General features: G+C 47.3%; 1 protein-coding gene and 1 non-coding gene across 6 annotated transcripts in view; one reads left to right on the top strand and one right to left on the bottom strand.

Moving 5' to 3' along the window:
* TSPOAP1 (TSPO associated protein 1) overlaps positions 1–4849 on the top strand; it is a 28485-nt gene extending 23636 nt beyond the window's left edge. For 3 of the 5 annotated variants that reach the window (XM_061390102.1, XM_061390100.1, XM_061390106.1), the window contains 4 exons: positions 656–759; positions 843–914; positions 1121–1231; positions 3730–4849. In XM_061390102.1, coding sequence (XP_061246086.1) covers positions 656–759; positions 843–914; positions 1121–1231; positions 3730–3909 — 467 coding nt within the window. In that variant the 3' untranslated portion in view covers positions 3910–4849. Of the gene's footprint in view, positions 1–655; positions 760–842; positions 915–1120; positions 1232–1844; positions 1907–3729 lie in introns of all 5 variants that reach the window. The other 2 variants (XM_061390101.1, XM_061390104.1) reach the window with 2 other exon arrangements.
* A 12550-nt stretch (positions 4850–17399) lies between these two features.
* On the bottom strand, positions 17400–17506 carry LOC133233080 (U6 spliceosomal RNA). Its single transcript, XR_009731563.1, has one exon. It is a non-coding gene; the product is annotated as a U6 spliceosomal RNA (small nuclear RNA).
* Positions 17507–18156: the final 650 nt, after the last annotated feature.

Genomic DNA, 18156 nt, shown 5'->3' with positions numbered 1-18156 from the left:
GGCAGCGGGGGCACTGCCTGGCTCTCGGGAAACACATGCAAGGTCTGTCTTGAGCAGGTGGAGGGAACCGGCCCCACCTTCACCCACAGCCATGCGTCCCATAGGGAGCTTCATTCTAATGGGGACGGGCAGTGTTTTACCGGAACCTCTGTTCTAGAAAGCGTCCTTGTCTTTATGTCTCCTGCATTGGCAAGCGGGCTCTTAACCCCTAGCACTGCCTGGGAAGCCCCATTCCAGAAAGTACCTGGCTATACGTTCTGTGCAACCTGGAGCAAGTCACCGACCCTGTCTGGCCCTTAGTTCACTGTGAAGACCACAGGGCGGGTCTGCTCTCGGGCTGATGGTCCTTCTCCTGCATCTCTCCCTGTGTGAGGCTGAGCATCCTGCCTGCCCAGTACCAGCCCCCTGCCTTCTCCTGCCCCCCAAGGGGAGGGACAGAGGGGCAGGGCTCACAGGCCCCTTCTCTCCGCAGCTGAGTGGGAAGGGCCCGCCCAGCCCTGTGCAGGTGAGGGGCTTCCCTGCGCCTCCAGCCTCCCCTGGAGGCACAGCTGCTGTGGAGGTGGTGACTCGGGTCGGCAGGTCTCCAGCGCCGAGGACAGGAGAGGGGTGGGAGTGCCTAGAGAGAGTCCCGAGTCGTCTTCTCCTCCCCCTCCAGGGCCCCCTGCGCTGGCCTCCTCTGCTGGCCTGAAAGCTCCCCATTCCATGGTGGCCGCGTTTGACTACAACCCCCGGGAGAGCTCTCCCAACATGGATGTGGAGGTGAGCCCCTTCAGAGCCCAGCCAAGGCGGGGTGGTGACCGCGCCTGCCCCGGCCTGACTCCTGCCTCGTGGTCTCTCCGTAGGCAGAGCTGCCCTTCCGGGCAGGGGACGTCATCACTGTGTTCGGGGCCATGGACGATGACGGTTTCTACTATGTGAGGATGTGGTGGGGGGTGTGCCCAAGGGGGCTCTCCTGGAGCCATGGTGGGGAGCCAGGTTCCTGATGGAAGCCCAGAGGGACAGGCCAGTCGCCTCCCACGATGGGAACGTCGACCCCAGGCCGTCCCCCCCGGGGCTTCAGGGTCCAGGGGGTGCTGTTGAGGCCCTTCCTGGTCTTGTCTCACCCGCATCTCCTCCCCAGGGGGAGCTGAATGGACAGCGGGGCCTGGTTCCATCCAACTTCCTGGAGGGCCCTGGGCCTGAGGCAGGCGGCTCAGACAGGGAGCCTGGGGCAGCCCCATCCGAGGGCCAGGTCAGTGAGGACCTGGGCTCCAGGCTCAGCAGTTGGGTCTCTATGCTGCGTCGTGGGAGGGGTGCAGCTGCGTGCAGCGGTCCAGGTGCCCATGGTGCCCAGGAGGGGGTTGTGCCCACGGCCAGAGGGAACCAGCCAGGGTGACTCTCCCTGCCCCCCTCCCCCTAGCGTGTGCCCCTTTGCACAGTGGGGCAAGGCTGAGACCTTGATCCCCATCTCATCTGACCCGGCTGTCCACACCCCTGGCCAGAGCAGGGGAGGGCCCCTGGAAAAGGGACCTCAAGCTTCCCACACCTCTCGCCATCACAGCCCCCATCACAGGGACCCTCCCTGATCCCCTGCTGCAGCTCCCCGGCTCCCAGGCGCTTTTTAAAGCCAGATGCCCAGCAAGGCTCCAATTCCTGGGTGGGTGGAGTACACTTACAGGCTCCCAGGGCACGAAGAGGATGAGGGGGCCGGGCCCCCACCAGAAAGCCCTGGGCCTTCATCTGCACTAGTTCCAGAGTCAGGGGCTGTGCAAGCAGGACCTAGTGACCTGGGTGACCTGGAGACTGGGTGGAGAGCTCGTGGTCTGCCGGTAACCCGTCTCCTGTCTTTGTTCCCTGTTCTTCAGAGAACGAGGAGGAGAAGAGTCCAGTGCTAGATGGAGATAGATATATGTAGAGAGAGCGACATGTAAGTGGGGACTGACCCCCTGGGTCCACGTCACCCTGTTCCTCATCTCACACGATCAGATAGTGCTCCTTGTCTCAGACATGGGCTTGTCCACCTTCTTCTAGGAACAGGGGAGGGAGCTCTTGCCATGAGCCCACTTGGGCACTCGGATCCTGCCCCTCCCCTTACCTTATTCAGGGTAGTGCCAGCTGCCTTAGGAGCACATGTCATCCTAGTGTGTACTGTCCCACGTTAGCTGACTCTCCGTATTCTATAGCACATGCTGCTCATAGAATTTTGTGTGACATCCACATTGTGGCTCATCAGTGTATTATGATACTATATGACTATGGTATTATAATATTGTGATTATTATTGGTGACAGAAGAGTGATCCTAACGCCACCAGTAATAATAGTCTCCATCTCCCCACCCTTGTCCTCTGTGTCATGACCTCTTAGGGGCATCAGAGGCATGATTTTATGTCCAACTTTCCATTTTCTTGCTGGGGGCGTGTATAAAAGAGGAGGTTTAAACAGTCGGAGTCCATGGATAACCTCAAACCATTCATTTCTGGGGCCCCTCCGTGTGTCTCCCCAGCAAGCCTTCCCTCCCGGGAGCCCTGGGCAGGAGTGGTAAGGGTCTCTGATCTTCTCCCCACCCTGGCCAGCCATCAGCCCTGGCTAGTTGGAAAGAGATTCTTTGACCTCTGGGTGCTACCTTCCTCCAAGGGATCTTCCCGACTCCAGGGGTTGAACTCACGTTTCTTATATCTCCTGCGTTGGCAGGCGGGTTCTTTACCACTTGCGCCACCTGGGAAGCCCCCTCTGGGTGCCAGCAGACCTCTTTGCGGGCTGCTCTGCCAGATCACCAGGGTCTTAGGTGGAGGCGGGCCCCAGGCTGGGCACCCGGCACCTGGGCTCTGTGATTGGTTGTGCTGGTAGACTGCCAGGCCCTGGTGGGAAGGGAGTAGGGGGCGGGAGTGGAGAACACATAGGCTGGTAGGACCTGACGGGGCTGTACCAGGCACAGGAGGTCACAGAGGGGACGTTGGAATTCAGCGGGTGGGGGGACACTTCCTCGTGGCTCTCTCGTTTGTCCAGTCCCTGTTTTTAGGCCACTTACAGCATAGTCTGGGTAGGCGGGTGGCAGAGTGAGCCACTCATGGGGGCTCATAGAACAAGGAGATTCTGCAGAGGGGGCATGCTAAGGGCAGGGAGGGGCGGGCGGGGAGCAGCTCTCTCTGGAGAGAGCTCGTGGTGAGTGTGAGTGCCTCTGGCCCTGCCTCCCTGCAGCCCTCTCCGGGGCCATCCAAGGAAAAGTCTCCACCTTGCCCCCGTGGAGTGGGCACTCCTCCCCTCCCTGAAGGCCCTCAGACACCATGTGGGCCTGCTCCTTGTCTGTGCGGTGGTGCAGGAGCCACCTTCCCTGGAGTGTCTGGCTCCTTCCAGCATCCCTGTCCTTGCTCTCCCTTTGGCTGGGAGGGGATGATGGGGTGGGGGGGAGTGTTGGAGCACCCATTCCAAGGGTCAAGTCCAAGGGCTCTTGAACTCCATCAGCCCAGCATCCTGCAGAGAGACCCAGAGGAGGGAAGGGATTCGCCCCCGTCCAAGAGAACTGAAGCAGAACTGAGCCTCCTTGTCTATCCCTTCTGACTGCCTGCTTTGTGCTCCCCCATCTTCATGCCCACTTGGTGCTCTGCATGGGGCGGCGGCTGGACTGTGGGTTCTGGTTCACGCCTGTGCTTCTGTGATGACCTGGGGCCTGCGGGCTCCTGAGGTCGTGGGGTAAAGGAGGCAGGGTGGGGTGGGGGTCTTGACCTTGCCCTTTTCTCTCACTTTCTAGGACTGGGTTAGCTCAACCCAGGGGCCCCCAGCGCCCCCAGGCTGGCCCTGTGCTCCTGGCCCTCGCCACTTCCCCAAGGTTGAACCGGAGTTGCCACAGGGCCCAAGCAGGAAGGTGTGGGTTCTCCTCTCCAAGGGGAAGCAGCTCCTCAGGAAACTGGGCTCGGGGAAGAAGGAGTGATGCTGTGGCCCAACCGAGGCCCCAGCTGCGCGGGGAAGACCCTGGACTCTGGTTCTCCCCAGTTAGCGCCGTGGCGCTGGGACAGGACTCTGACTCAGTGAAGGTCAGAGCTAGAGGAGGGGCTGGTCCTCTGGATGGGCATCGTCTTCTTACAGGCGGGGACCCTGAGCCCCGGCGCGGGAGTGAGTCCAGGGGCTGAGCACCTGGTGCCTGAGCCGGCCGGGGACACGGACTTGTCACCCCTGGTTCACCCGTCTGCGCCTGCTGTCCACCGCGCTATGCCAGTCCCCTCTCGGCCTCCACATGCTTGGCTCGGGGAGATCCTGTTCCCTCCGACGGCGCTGGCCGTCCTCTTCATGTCTTCCCTTCCTGAAGGAAAGTTTGCACTGGATTCTGCCGAGCCCCCCACCCCGGGGGCGGAGCTGTGTATATAGATGTACATACTCAGTGCCTCAGCCCAGCTTCCTCCCTCTCGCTTCCACTGCACAGGCCCGGGAAGGAGAACGGCCAAGCCAAAGCGGGCCTGACCCCGCCCCACAGCGCCCCTCCGCACCCCACTGCGAGACCTGAGACCCTAGACCCTGGGCCAGTGGGCAGAAAGCAGGAGTTGGGTTTGCCTTATTTTGCTCATCGGATTCAACTTCTCTTTTGCATCGTTTTCCTCTGGCCCCTGTTGGAGTCTGGGGGCTGGGGGAGAGGACAGATTTATGCAACTATTTTCATACATTCCCTGTTCAGAGTGGGGTGGGGGTTTGTCCCCCTCCTCCCCTTAGCACCCTTTGCCTCACACTCTGGCTGGGTGAGTGTCTCTGCATGTTTCCATTGCTGTGGTGGGAGACTGTTTGAACTCCCACCCCCACCTTGGTCTCCAGGGGTGTGGAATGGTGGGGGCATTTGTTTAAAAAGACATTTTATTATAATAAAGTCTATTTTCACAAAACCCATGCTGGGCTCTACCTGGGATGAAGGACCCCTGAGGGGTGGGTCATGGTGGGCTTTGGACTCCACTTTAGAATCCAGAAGTTAACATCTGAGGGTGACCAGGGGTAAAACTAATGAACACCAAGAAGACCAAGCAGCTCTGGAATTGTTTTCTCAAGAAGGTTTGGGGCTTCTTGACTTCCTGATCACCGGGTCAGGTGTTGAGAGTTGGGTCAGGATCCTGGAGGAAGAAAGAGACCTGGGAAGGGGGTGCGGAGAAAGGAGGAGAGAAGGTACCAGTTTCAAGGTGGTGGACTGAACTGATTACATACTACAATCTTGGTTCTCCTGGACCAAATTCATAGGAATGATAGAGGTAATAAAAACCAGCCAAACACCCAAATAAACAACATACATAGCTCCATTTGAAGAAGGGGGACTCCCACTAGATGAGAAACAGCAGGATTCCAGAAAAGACAGAAAACAGATGGGAAGGCTTCCTGGTGGTCCAGTGGCTAAGACGCCAAGCTCCCAATGCAGGGGGCCTGGCTTTGATCCCTGGTCAGAGGACAAGATCCTGTATGCCACAACTAAGACTGGGCACAGCTAAATCAATCACTCAGTCTTACAAGAAAAAAAGAAAACAGATGAGAAATCACATTCAGGAACCTCAAAGCAGAGCTCGGGAGACTTCTGCACAGCTCTGTGCCTAGAGGAGGCACCAATAGCTGAAGGACCACAGGGGCCGTGACGGCACGATTAGTTGGGATTCCACGTGGGGAGCCTCCAGGCCGATGGCTGCACATTCTCCTCTCCATGGGCCAAGGGGCAAAGGTGAGGATGGCTGCCTTTAATGAAAACAGTGGGAGTGGCAGCTTGGACCAGAGACCAGATGGTAAATGGCTGGCAGAACCCTGCCAGGAACCAGAAGCATCACTGCCCAGGGAAGGCGCCACCAATGTGAGCACAGTGTTCCCACCTCCCTCTCTCACTGAAACCCTCCAAGTCACCAACAGTACCCACCCAGGTGTTTTACAGGGACTTTCAACTACTGAGGCAAGGAAACAAGAAACACACGGATCAATTTGGGAAGAACTGACATTTGAATGATGTGAACCTATGAACAAAGTCTATCTCTCTGTTTACGTATGTTTTTAATGTCTCTTAGCCATGTTTTGTAGTTTTCAGTATAGATTGTGTACATCTTGTCAGATTTATCCTTGATTATTTGATATTTTTGATACAATTATAAATGGTACTATTACTTTAAGTTCCAGTTTCTGATGCTTTGTTGTTAGAAAACAGAAACACAAGTGGTTTTTGTGTTTTGGGCTTGCACGCTGCAACCTTACTAAACCCACTTATTAGTTCTAACAGTTGTTTTATAGATTCCTTAGAATCCTCTACACATGTGATCATACTGTGTATAAACAAAGACAGTTTCACTTCTCCCTTTCAAATTTTGATGCATTTAATTTCTTTTGCCTTGCCTCACTGCACTGATAGAACTTCCAGTACAACGCTTAATAGAAATACAAGAAAAGGACACACTTGCTTTGTTTCTAGTCTTACAGAGAAAGCCTTCAGTCTTTTACCATTATGATGTTAGTGATAGGGTTTTTTGGTAGATGCCCTTTGTCTGGTTTGAGGAAGTTCTCTTCTATTCCTCATTTGCAGAGAAGTGTTTTTTGTTTTGTTTTATTTTAAAGAGAATCTACATTAAATCACAACTGCAATGAAGTATCACCCCACACCCATCAGAATGGCCATCATCAAAAAATCTACAAATGATCAATGCTGGAGAGGGTATGGAGAAAAAGGAACCCTCCTACATTGTTGGTGGGAATGTAAATTGGTGCAGTCACTATGGAGAACAGTATGGAGGAGGTTCCTTAAAAAACTAAAAATAGGATTACCCTGGTGGTCCAGTGGTTAAGAATCCGCCTGCCAGTGCAGGGGACACGGATTCGATCCTTGGCCCTGGAAGATTCCCCATGACACGGAGCAACTAAGCCTATGCACCACAACTCCTGAAGCCTGCATGCTCCAGAGCTCAGGCCCCACCACAAGGAAAGCCACCGAAGTGGGAAGCCCACACACCACAACAAAGAGTAGACCCACTCACCGTAAATCGAGAAAGCCCCAGCGCAACAATGAAGACACAGTGCATCCATAAAAATAAAGAAACAAATTAATTAAAAAAACGAAAATAGAGTTATCATATAATTCTGCAATCCCACTCCTGGGGCATAGATCCAAAGAAAACCATAATTCAAAAAGATACATGTACCCCAATGTTCATTTTAGCACTATTTACAATATCCAAGACATAGAAGCATCCTAAATGCCTATCGACAGAGAAAAGTATAAAGAAAATGTGTGTAAAGTTTTAAAATAAAATAAAATTTAAAAAAAATACAGAAAATGTGATACACACACACACACACACACACAATGGAATATTACTCAGCCGTAAAAAAGAATGAAATAATACCATTTGCAGCAACATAGATTGCTGCAACAGGACCTAGAGATTATCATATTAAGTGAAGTAAGCCAGCCAGGAAAAGGCAAATACATATTAAATCACTTATATATGGAATTTTAAAAATGATACAAATGAACATACCTACAAAACAGAAACAGACTCAACCAGAAAAAAAATTTATGGTCACCAAACGGGAAGTCTGTGGTGGTGGTTTAGTCACTAAGTCACGTCTGACTCTTGAGACCCCATGGACTTTAGCCTGTGAGGCTCCTCTGTCCATGGGATTCTCCAGGCAAGAATACTAGAGTGAGTAGCCATTTCCTTCTTCAGGGGATCTTCCCGACCCAGGGATCAAACCCGGGTCTCCTGCATTGCAGGCAGATTCTTTACGAACTGAGATAGGAGGCATAAAGTAGGAATTTGGGATCAACATATACATACTATTACATATGAAATAGATAACCAATAATGACCTACTGTATAGCAAAGGAAGCTACACCCAATATTTTGTAATAACCTATAAGGGAAGAGAATCTTTAAAAAAGATATATAACTGAATCACTTTGCTGTACACCAGAAACTAACACAGCATTGTAAATCAACTATACTTCAAAAAAATTGACTAATTAATTAAAAAGAGAATCAGTCTTAATTTATTTTTATTTTTAAATATATATATTCTTTTTCAAGTTCTTTTTCATGATGGCTTGTTAGAAGATATTGAATACAGTTCCCTGTCCTATACAGTAAGAGCTTGATGTTAATCTATTTTATATATAGTAGCTTGCATTTGCTAATCCCAAACTCCTAATTTTTCCCTCCTCAGATTTCCCCTCTGGTAACCATGAGTTTGTTTTCTACGTCTGTGAGTCTGTTTCTGTTTTGCAAATAAATTCATTTGTATCACATTTTACATTCCACATGTAAGTGATATATATTTGTCTCTGTCTGACTTACTTCAAGCTTAGCATAATAATCTCTAGGTCTACCCAGGTTGCTGCAAATGGCATTATTTCATTCTGTTTTCTTATGGCTGAGTAATATTCCGTTGTGTATACATATTATATCTTTATCCATTCACTTGCCTATGGACATTTAGGTTGTCTCTTTCTCTTGACTATTGTAAAAAGTGCTGCTATGAACATTGGGGTGCACATATCTTTTTAAAAATTGTTTTATTTTTTCCAATTTTTTATTATTCTACTTTTCTTTTTTTAAAATTATTTATTTTTGGTTGTGCTGGGTCTTTGTGGCTGCACTTGGGCTTTCTCTAGTTGTGGCGAGCAAGGGGTTATTCTTCATTTTAGCGCACAGGCTTCTCATTGCCGTGGCGTCTCTTGTGGAGCACAGGCTCTAGAGAGTGTGGGCTTCAGTAATTATGGTGCCTGGACTCAGTTGGTCCATGACTGTGGAATCTTCTTGCGGCAGGGATTGAACCCCACTGGCAGGCAGATTCTTAACCACTGGACCACCAGGGAAGTCCTGCATGTATCTTTTTGATTTATAGTTTTCTCTGGATATATGCCTAGGTATTACTAGATCATATGGCAACTGTATGTTTAAGTTTCTTTTGGCCAGGCCATGTAGCTTGCTGGACTCAGTTCCCCGACCAGGGACTGAACCAGCCCAGACAGTGAAAACACCGAGTCCTAACTGCTGGATGGCCAGGGGATTCCCTATTTATTTTAGTTTCTTAAGGAACCTCCATGCTGTTTTCTATCGTGGCGGCACCAGTGTACATTCACCCTCCCTCCCACTCCCCAGCAGTGTGTAGGGCAGTTCTCTTTTCTCTCATCTGCAGAGAAGCTTTGTTTGTTTTTTTTTTTTTTTTTGAGAAGTTTTGTTTTTGAACAATCACTAATGGATGTTGGATTTTGTCAGATGCTCTTTTGGCATCTGATGAGAGATCGCCCCAGTTTTCTTAGTTGTGGCGAATCTCACTGATTGATTTTGGAATGTTAAACCAACTTTACTTTTCCTGGGATAAATTCTACGTGGTCATGAGCTGGGAGGACGATGAAAGCCTACTCTCTAGGCTGAACCCCTTATGCTGAATTGAGGAGTGTGTACTGGGTAAAGAGCAGTGGCGATGGTGGGAGACTCACGTGCAAGAGAGATTCTGGGGTTAACATCTGGGCTCATCCATTCTCCATTTCCTACCTGCCCTCAGCCATGGGTCCTTACCCATTAGGGAGTCTCCATTCTCTGTTAAGGTAAGAACCTCCCCTTGGGTCATGGAACTCTGGTCCTCAGGGCAGGGGAAAGGACCTCTTGTTTCTGAATGTGACCAGGATCCAGCACCACTGTGTAACGCCCTCTCTCACACACTTCTGTTGGTCGCAAGGGGCTTTTTCCTGCCTGTAGTCCCTGCAGAGAGGAGGGCATAACTAGAAAGTTCTCCTTAGCCCCACCCCCCCCGGAGATGCCTGGTCCTGGCCTTATCTGCTCTCTGCCTTCCCCACCAGGTTCCAGGATCCTTCTGTCTCCCTGGGGGTTTCCCACAGCTCTTGTTATTTTCTTGCTCTACAACAATTTCACTTCCATGTCTCACTTCCATGATATCTCCACGGTCAAGTTTGGCTGATAGATCCTGTAGCCCACGTTAATTCTGCTTTGTCTGAAATCAGGGTTAGCAGAATTTCAGGAGCTTGGAAGTCTACTTGTGAGAGAGAACTTGACTGCAATATTAGATGCATAAAGATAATAGAGCAATAAAGCAACAGTTAGAACTGGACATGGAACAACAGACTGGTTCCAAATAGGAAAAGGAGTTCGTCAAGGCTGTATATTGTCACCCTGCTTATTTAACTTCTATGCAGAGTACATCATGAGAAACGCTGGACTGGAAGAAACACAAGCTGGAATCAAGATTGCTGGGAGAAAGATCAATAACCTCAGATATGCAGATGACACCACCCTTATGGCAGAAAGTGAAGAGGAACTAAAAAGCCTCTTGAGGAAAGTGAAAGTGGAGAGTGAAAAAGTTGGCTTAAAGCTCAACATTCAGAAAACGAAGATCATGGCATCTGGTCCCACCACTTCATGGGAAATAGATGGGGAAACAGTGGAAACAGTGTCAGACTTCATTTTTCTGGGCTCCAAAATCACTACAGATGGTGACTGCAGCCATGAAATTAAAAGACGCTTACTCCTTGGAAGGAAAGTTATGACCAACCTGGATAGCATATTCAAAAGCAGAGACATTACTTTGCTGACAAAGGTTCGTCTAGTCAAGGCTATGGTTTTTCCTGTGGTCATGTATGGATGTGAGAGTTGGACTGTGAAGAAGGCTGAGCGCCGAAGAATTGATGCTTTTGAACTGTGGTGTTGGAGAAGACTCTTGAGAGTCCCTTGGACTGCAAAGAGATCCAACCAGTCCATTCTGAAGGAGATCAGCCCTGGGATTTCTTTGGAAGGAATGATGCTAAAGCTGAAACTCCAGTACTTTGGCCACCTCATGCGAAGAGTTGACTCATTGGAAAAGACCCTGATGCTGGGAGGGATTGGGGGCAGGAGGAGAAGGGGACGGCAGAGGATGAGATGGCTGGATGGCATCACTGACTCGATGGACGTGAGTCTGAGTGAACTCCGGGAGTTGGTGATGGACAGGGAAGCCTGGCGTGCTGCGATTAATGGGGTCGCAAAGAGTCGGACACGACTGAGTGACTGATCTGATCTGATCTTCCAAGTATTGGTGTACTGCAGTCCATGGGATCGCAAAGAGTTGGCCACAGCATTCTGACTGAACAACAACAACAATTCTTCCAAGTATTGAAGACAAAGAAATTTGGACTTGAATGCTATACTTAAATTATCATTTACGATACTGAAGTCTCCCACACGGGAGGCCCTTAATCCTAAATGCCATGTGTGCCAAGGTTATCATTTCAATCTTTGATAACATTTGACTTTAAGAAATCAAAGTAAAAGTAATCCAAAACCACAGATTATGTACAACAAATCAAAGTTTGCTACTTTGAGGGGAGGTTGAGGAGGAGGGAGAGATTATTAATCTTTTGTGGTAAAATTATATTTTTCCTGGTAAAACTCTCAGAGGGGTATTGACTTTAAAGAAAAGCCTCCACTGCTTCAGCCTTTTCAGTTCCATTCCCCAAAGGTAACCACTGCTAATAGGCTTCTGTGTCTGCTTCTAGAATATTCTATACACATTTAAAATATGTGTGTGCCTATACATGGTATGTGAGTGTGTGTGCTTTGTATGAATTGCATTATGCTATACATAATGTTTTATAGGGATTCCCTTGTAGCTCAGTTGGTAAAGAACCTTCCTACAATTCAGGAGACCCAGGTTTGATTTCTGGTTTGGGAAGATCACCTGGAGGAGGAAATGGCAACCCACTTCAGTGTTCTTGCCTGGAGAATCCCATGGACAGAAGAGCCTGGTGGGCTACAGTCCATGGGGCTGCAAGAGTCGGACATGACTTAGCAAGTCAACCAATGTTTTATAATTAGTTCTTTCCTTTCAGCAACATCTCTTTTTTAAACTATCTTTTTAAAAAATTAGTTATTTGGCTGTGTTGGATCTTAGCAGCAGCAAACTGGATCTTTCGTTGCAGTGCACAGAGTCTCTAGTTGTGCTGCGGGCTCCAGACGTCAAGGGCTTCAGTAGTCACAGCAGGCGGGCTTAGTTGCTTCAAGGCAAGTGGGACCTTAGTTTCCGGACCAGGGATCAAACCCCCATCCTCTGAACTGCAAGATGGATTCTCAACCACAGGACCAGCAGGGAAGTCCCAAGGTAGCTTTATTGCTACATATAGACCTCCCTTGTTAGGCTTAAAGTGAAAGTGAAAGTGAAGTCGCTCAGTCGTGCCGACTCTTCGCGACCCCATGGACAGTAGCCTGCACCAAGCTCCTCCGTCCATGGGATTTTCCAGGCAAGAGTACTGGAGTGGGTTGCCATTTCCTTCTCCAGGGAATCTTCCCCACCCAGGGATCAAACCCAGGTCTCCTGCATTGTAGACAGATGCTTTACTGTCTGAGCCACCAGGGAACACAAGCCTTGTTAGGGTTAAAGGGCTGCATAAAAGACTATTATGTAGATGTGCCACAATATGGCAAAAATTTGTTGAGGACATTTGGCTTGTTTATAGTCTTCTTGGTTGTTGCAAATGAGGCTGAAATGAACACTCTTGTGTAGGTATCTTTCTGTTTTCCTGAGAATGCATCTGAAAAGTAAATTCCTTTCTGGAAGTAGAAATGTTGAGTCAGAGCAAGTGTACATTTTAGATTTTGACTGATAGTGCCAGAGTGCCATCCCATGGCACAGAGCCAATCTACACTTATTTTTTCACACATTGTCTGGCACTGGCTTTATCCATCCTTTTAAATTTTAGCTAGTCTGTCTGATAAAGATGATGTTGAATTATTTTACTTTGAATTTTGTGCTTCTTATTTTTAGTGTCATTTTGTAGAACTTTGTCTCATGGAAGCTTACCACCTATCCCAGCCCTCTGTCCTCCTCCCCCAACCCCCACCAAAAATCACAAGTATAAAAGGAATTAACTAAATAACCATTAAATATTTATGTAGTCATGTAACTTAACCCATCTTTACTTTTATCATACTATCCTAAACAAATTTGAAAGTCGTTATTTGAAACTAACAAAAGTCTGAATGCTCACTCTTTAAAAATTTTTAATCTTGTTCATAAAGTAGGAAGCGCAACCTTTCTAGAATAGAGGGTTAAAAATGTCCAGTGCTTTTCAACTCTATGAATCTACCGTCTAAAGAAAACCAAAAGAAGTATGCTAAATTCTTTTGTTTAAAAATACTTACACTGAAAGCTTTTAGGGGAAAGAGAATATTTATTATTATAGATTTTGTAGGTTCTGTGTGGAAACTCAATGACCAAATTTATATACATTTTTCAAAAAGAAAGCATTTAGGAATAAACCTAGCAAGAGGGTAAAACAATAACACTTCAATGAAGACTATAAAAGTAGACTTAAATAAAATGGTATACAATATTTCTCAAGAATGTAAACTCCACGAGAGCAAGTAATTTGTTAACTGCTATATCCCCAGCGCCAAGAACAGGGCTGGCACAGACATGCTAAGTAAATACATGTTAAATGGATGAATGTGCATGGGTGGAAAGATTTACTATCATAAGATGCCAACTGTCACCAAATTTATGCATACATTGAAAATAATATTAAAATTCCGTTGTCTTTCTCATGGAACTAGACACTCAAAAATTCACAAGAGACCACAATGTTAAGAATGTTGAAGATTCTTTTGAAAAAGAAGAATAAGAAAGGAGAATTTATCTTATAAGAAATCAAAACATATTAGAAAGTTATGGCAACTGCAATCATTAGGTATTGACATAGAAACGGATAAATAGACTAGTAGATCAATAGAACAGAATAATCTAGAAACACACACATTTATGGTAAATGATAAAAGTAGCATCTCAGTTCAGTGGAGAAACAACAGATTATTCAGTTAAAGGCATTGGGACAACTGGTTTTCCATTTGGAAAGAAATAAAGATAGCTCTCTCCCTTACACTATTCACTCACAAAAATTCCAGATGATTTAGCAATCTAAGCTCCAATATTTTCGTCACCTGATGCGAAGAACTGACTCATTGGAAAAGACTCTGATGCTGGGAAAGATTGAGGGCAGGAGGAGAAGGGGACGACAGAGGATGCGATGATTGGATAGCATCACTGACTTAATGGACATGAGTTTGAGTAAACTCCAGGAGATAGTGAAGGACAGGGAAGACTGGTGTGGTGCAGTCCACGGGGTCACGAAGAGTCAGACACAACTTAGAGACTGAACAACAACAACAAAGCTTTCAGAAAAATATATAGGAGGATATATAAGTTTATGATTTTTGAAAAAGGGTAGATCCTCTTAAGTCTGAAAAGAAAAATCCATAGAGGAAAAGATTGATAAATCAGACCACCTTAAAATTGAGACCCTACAAAACATTAATGAAAAGTGACAAGACTGTAAAAAAATATTAGCAACACACATGACAGGTGACAGATTACTGTTTATCCAGAGCAGATAATAACTTTGCACTTCAATAAAAAGAGTGATAATCAGTAGGAAAATGGAGAAAACCAAACAGGAAATTTACAGAACTAAATAGAACTAAAATGATGCACAAACTATTAACCAAAGAAGTAAAACCTGAACCAATAGTGTGATTCTGATCTTCGCCTACAAGAATTTTACTTTTTTGGAAATACCTATTAAACATTTAAAATGCATAAAACCTATGCCCTACTTCTCAGTCTTTACTCTGGAGAACACACGTGTGCACACAAAGAGGCTCTTGCCGCACTGTTTTTAATAGTGAAAAATGGAAAAGTGTCAGCCTCCAACAATGATGAAGAGTTGCCTAGCGGTGGTATATCATCTAAAGAACACCGAGTGTGCATGCTCCGTCGCTCAGTCTGATTCTGTGACCCCATACAGCTCCTCTGTGCATGGGATTTTCCAGGCAAGAATACTGGGGCAGGTTGCCATTTCCTACTCCAGGGGATCTTCCCAGATCAGGGATCAAACCTGTGTCTCTCGGGTCTAAAGTGAGACAGTTTTGTAAGTAACACATGATTACAGATCTGCAAGAGGTCTTGTTGAGTGAGAGAAGCACGCTGCTGAACAGTGTGTATAATGTGATATCATTTATGGAAAAACAAACAAACAAGAATATTTCCCACAGATCTACCCGCATAAATGAATGTAAGGTAAAAAGATTCGGAAGGACAAACACAGAAATGACAACAGTATTTATGTCTCAAGAGTAGGGGGAAGGGACTATAATTGAAAATGATGCAATAATCTAATCCAGAAACTGACCTGCAACATTTTAATTTTATTCAAAACATATCCAGGTATGAATTACTTGCATACTTCTATATTAATTTTAAAACTTGAAGGAGAGAGAAAGCAAAGACTTTGGACTGGGTGCAGTTCAGGTGTTTGAGGGGTCACTGTCCCTACCCCCTCCCCAGCTTCCATAACCTTAAAACTTGAAGGAGAGAGAAAGCAAAGACTTTGGACTGGGTGCAGTTCGGGTGTTTGAGGGGTCACTGTCCCTACCCCCTCCCCATCTTCCATAACCTCCTTCACTCCAGCCACACGTGCACTGTAATCCCAACTGAACTGTTTCCTAAATAGCATTAAGAAAGAATAAACTGTTTTGCAAGCAGTAGCAGAGAGAGCCCGTTACCCCACAGACAGATAAACTTTTTTTGCAAGCAGTAGCAGAGAGAGCCCGTTACCCCACAGACGTTGGACTTCACCTTAGGAGTGGGGATGTTTGGGAAGGTAAAGTGCGGAGAAGGGCAGTGTGTGTGGGTGGAGGGGGTCTCCCACAAAGGACTGTAGTCAAAATGTAGCAGTCTCAGCAGCACCTTCCAGAGGCTACCCCTGGATGGGAAGCTAGGGATAATTTGCGCCATGAGTCTTGTCAGAAGTCTCTCTTCTGGCAGACACATTCTCCTTCTGGTTACTCTGCACGCTGAGAAGCCCTCTGAGCCTCAGTTACACCTGGGCTTCCAGGTAGCACCAGTGGTAAAGAACCCGCCTGCCAAGGCACGAGACGTAAGAGATAAGGGTTCTGTCCCCGGCTCGGGAAGAACCCCTGGAGGAGGGCTTGGCAACCCACTCCAGTATTCTTGCCTGGAGAATCCCATGGACAGAGGAACCTGCCGGGTTACAGTCCATAGGGTCGCAAAGGGTTGGACATGACAGAAGCAACTTAGCCTGCATGCATTCAGACAAACAGGGCAGAGAAGAGGAATCAACAATGATACAGACTGGTCAGCCTTCAACGATGTCACTTGGCCCGTTATTAATTGGTTGCAAACATCATAAAGAGCATCACACATCATCGTAGAGCATCTTAAACCTCTGCACACAAATGCAGGCCCACAGCCCCCATCGTGGGCCAAAGGCAGGCGGTTTGGGACGGTCCATCCTGAGAATCCTCCCCCATCCACACCGGGAATTTAGGGCATTTTAGTATCATTCTTTGAAAATGCTTCAGTTTTTCAAAATTCACTGCCTCATCGCCACGTGTGTGTGAGAAATCAGGGCAGGTCTCTTGATGCCTATGAATCACTGCCTCATGCCTGGCACTGGGCCTCTGGGCTGGTCCCTGAAGTGCCCACGTGAGCTTTCTAAAATGAACTCTGCCCACGCACTTCAGGGCCTCCATGGCTCCCTGGAGCCTTCAGAACAAGGACTTCTCAGGAGGTCAGCAAGAGTGTTGTGTCCTGGACCTCAGCCTGCTTCATCAGCCTCAGCCTGCCCCAGCTTCTCCCCCATGTTGGGACCGTCCAGATGAAGCCCACCAGTGTCAGAGCTGTGCTGTGTCATCCTCAGGGGCCAGAGCACTCTTCCTTCCTGTGTCCAACTTCTAAGCATTCTTCAAGGCAATCTCAAATACTAATTCCTCAAAAAGGCCTTCTCCGGTGCTCCTGAAGACTTCTGCCCAGGGTTGTTGGGGTGCTGTCTGTCCGCATCCTCCTGTGCTCGTTGAGGTCAGGGTCTTTGCTCACTAGAGGGCACGGTACCTGACATTTGCAACGGCTTGGTAACTGCTCGTTGAACAGTGCTGGGTGAAAGGTCAGGAGTAAGCCTTCAGAGGCCATTGGGTAAAGAGCGCTTGTTTGTAAGTCAAGAGATCTGACCAGTAGATTATTCTGAGCTGTCACATCGCTGCTATCAGCAAAGTCATTTCCTTCCCAGACCTCCGTCTTCCTCATCTGTGCTAAGAGGAGCTTGTATTTTTTTTTTTTATTTTATTTTTTAACTTTACAATATTGTATTGATTTTGCCATATATCGAAATGAATCTGCCACAGGTATACATGTGTTCCCCATCCTGAACCCTCCTTCCTCCTCCCTCCCCATACCATCCCTCTGCGTCGTCCCAGTGCACCAGCCCCAAGCATCCAGTATCGCGCATTGAACCTGGACTGGCGACTCGTTTCATATATGATATTATACATATTTCAATGCCATTCTCCCAAATCATCCCACCCTTTCCCTCTCCCACAGAGTCCAAAACACTGTTTTATACATCAGTGTCTCCTAAAAAATATGGAACGCTTCACGAATTTGCGTGTCATCCTTGCGCAGGGCCCATGCTAATCTTCTCTGTATCGTTGCAATATTAGTATATGTGCTGCCGAAGTGAGCATGAGGAGCTTGTATCAAATGTCTCTCCCCTCTTGGGCTCTGACCATTCCCTTAAAAGAGTAAAAGGACACTAACTGTCAGAGCTAACAAGGGTGATGGGGTGCTTCCAAGCACGGCTGGGAGGGTGAACGCTTTAAAAATGTGGATACCCAGGTATGCAGCAATTTTCCTTCAGGACTTTTTACCTAAGGAAATAATTGAAGAGGTGACTGGAGATTTACATGGATCACGATCCCAGCACTGCTTCTAACAGTGAAAATAGGAAATGACCCACGTATCTTAACAAGAGAGGATTAGTGAATAAACATAGCATCTCATACAAAATATTATGCAGACATAAGAATGAAATAAATCTGTTTATTGACACAGAAGTCAGATTATAAAATAATATTTAAAGTATGGTTTTTTGGGTATTTTTTTGATCATACCTTGCATCTTGCAGAATCTTAGTTCCCTGACCAGGAGTTGAACCCAGGGCACGGCAGTGAAAATATCAAGTGCTAACCGCTGGACCATCAGGGATAAGTATGTTCTTATCACTGTTTGAAATACATATTGGACTTCCCTGTGGTCCAGTGGTTAAGAATCCACCTGCCAATGCAGAAGACATGGGCTCCACCCCTGGTTTGGGAAGATTTTATATGCCAAGGGG

This window comes from Bos javanicus, chromosome 19 (assembly GCF_032452875.1).
Source record: "Bos javanicus breed banteng chromosome 19, ARS-OSU_banteng_1.0, whole genome shotgun sequence".
Lineage (NCBI taxonomy): Eukaryota > Metazoa > Chordata > Mammalia > Artiodactyla > Bovidae > Bos > Bos javanicus.
Note: the sequence above shows the minus strand (reverse complement) of the source record. Positions and strands in the feature narration are given on the sequence as shown.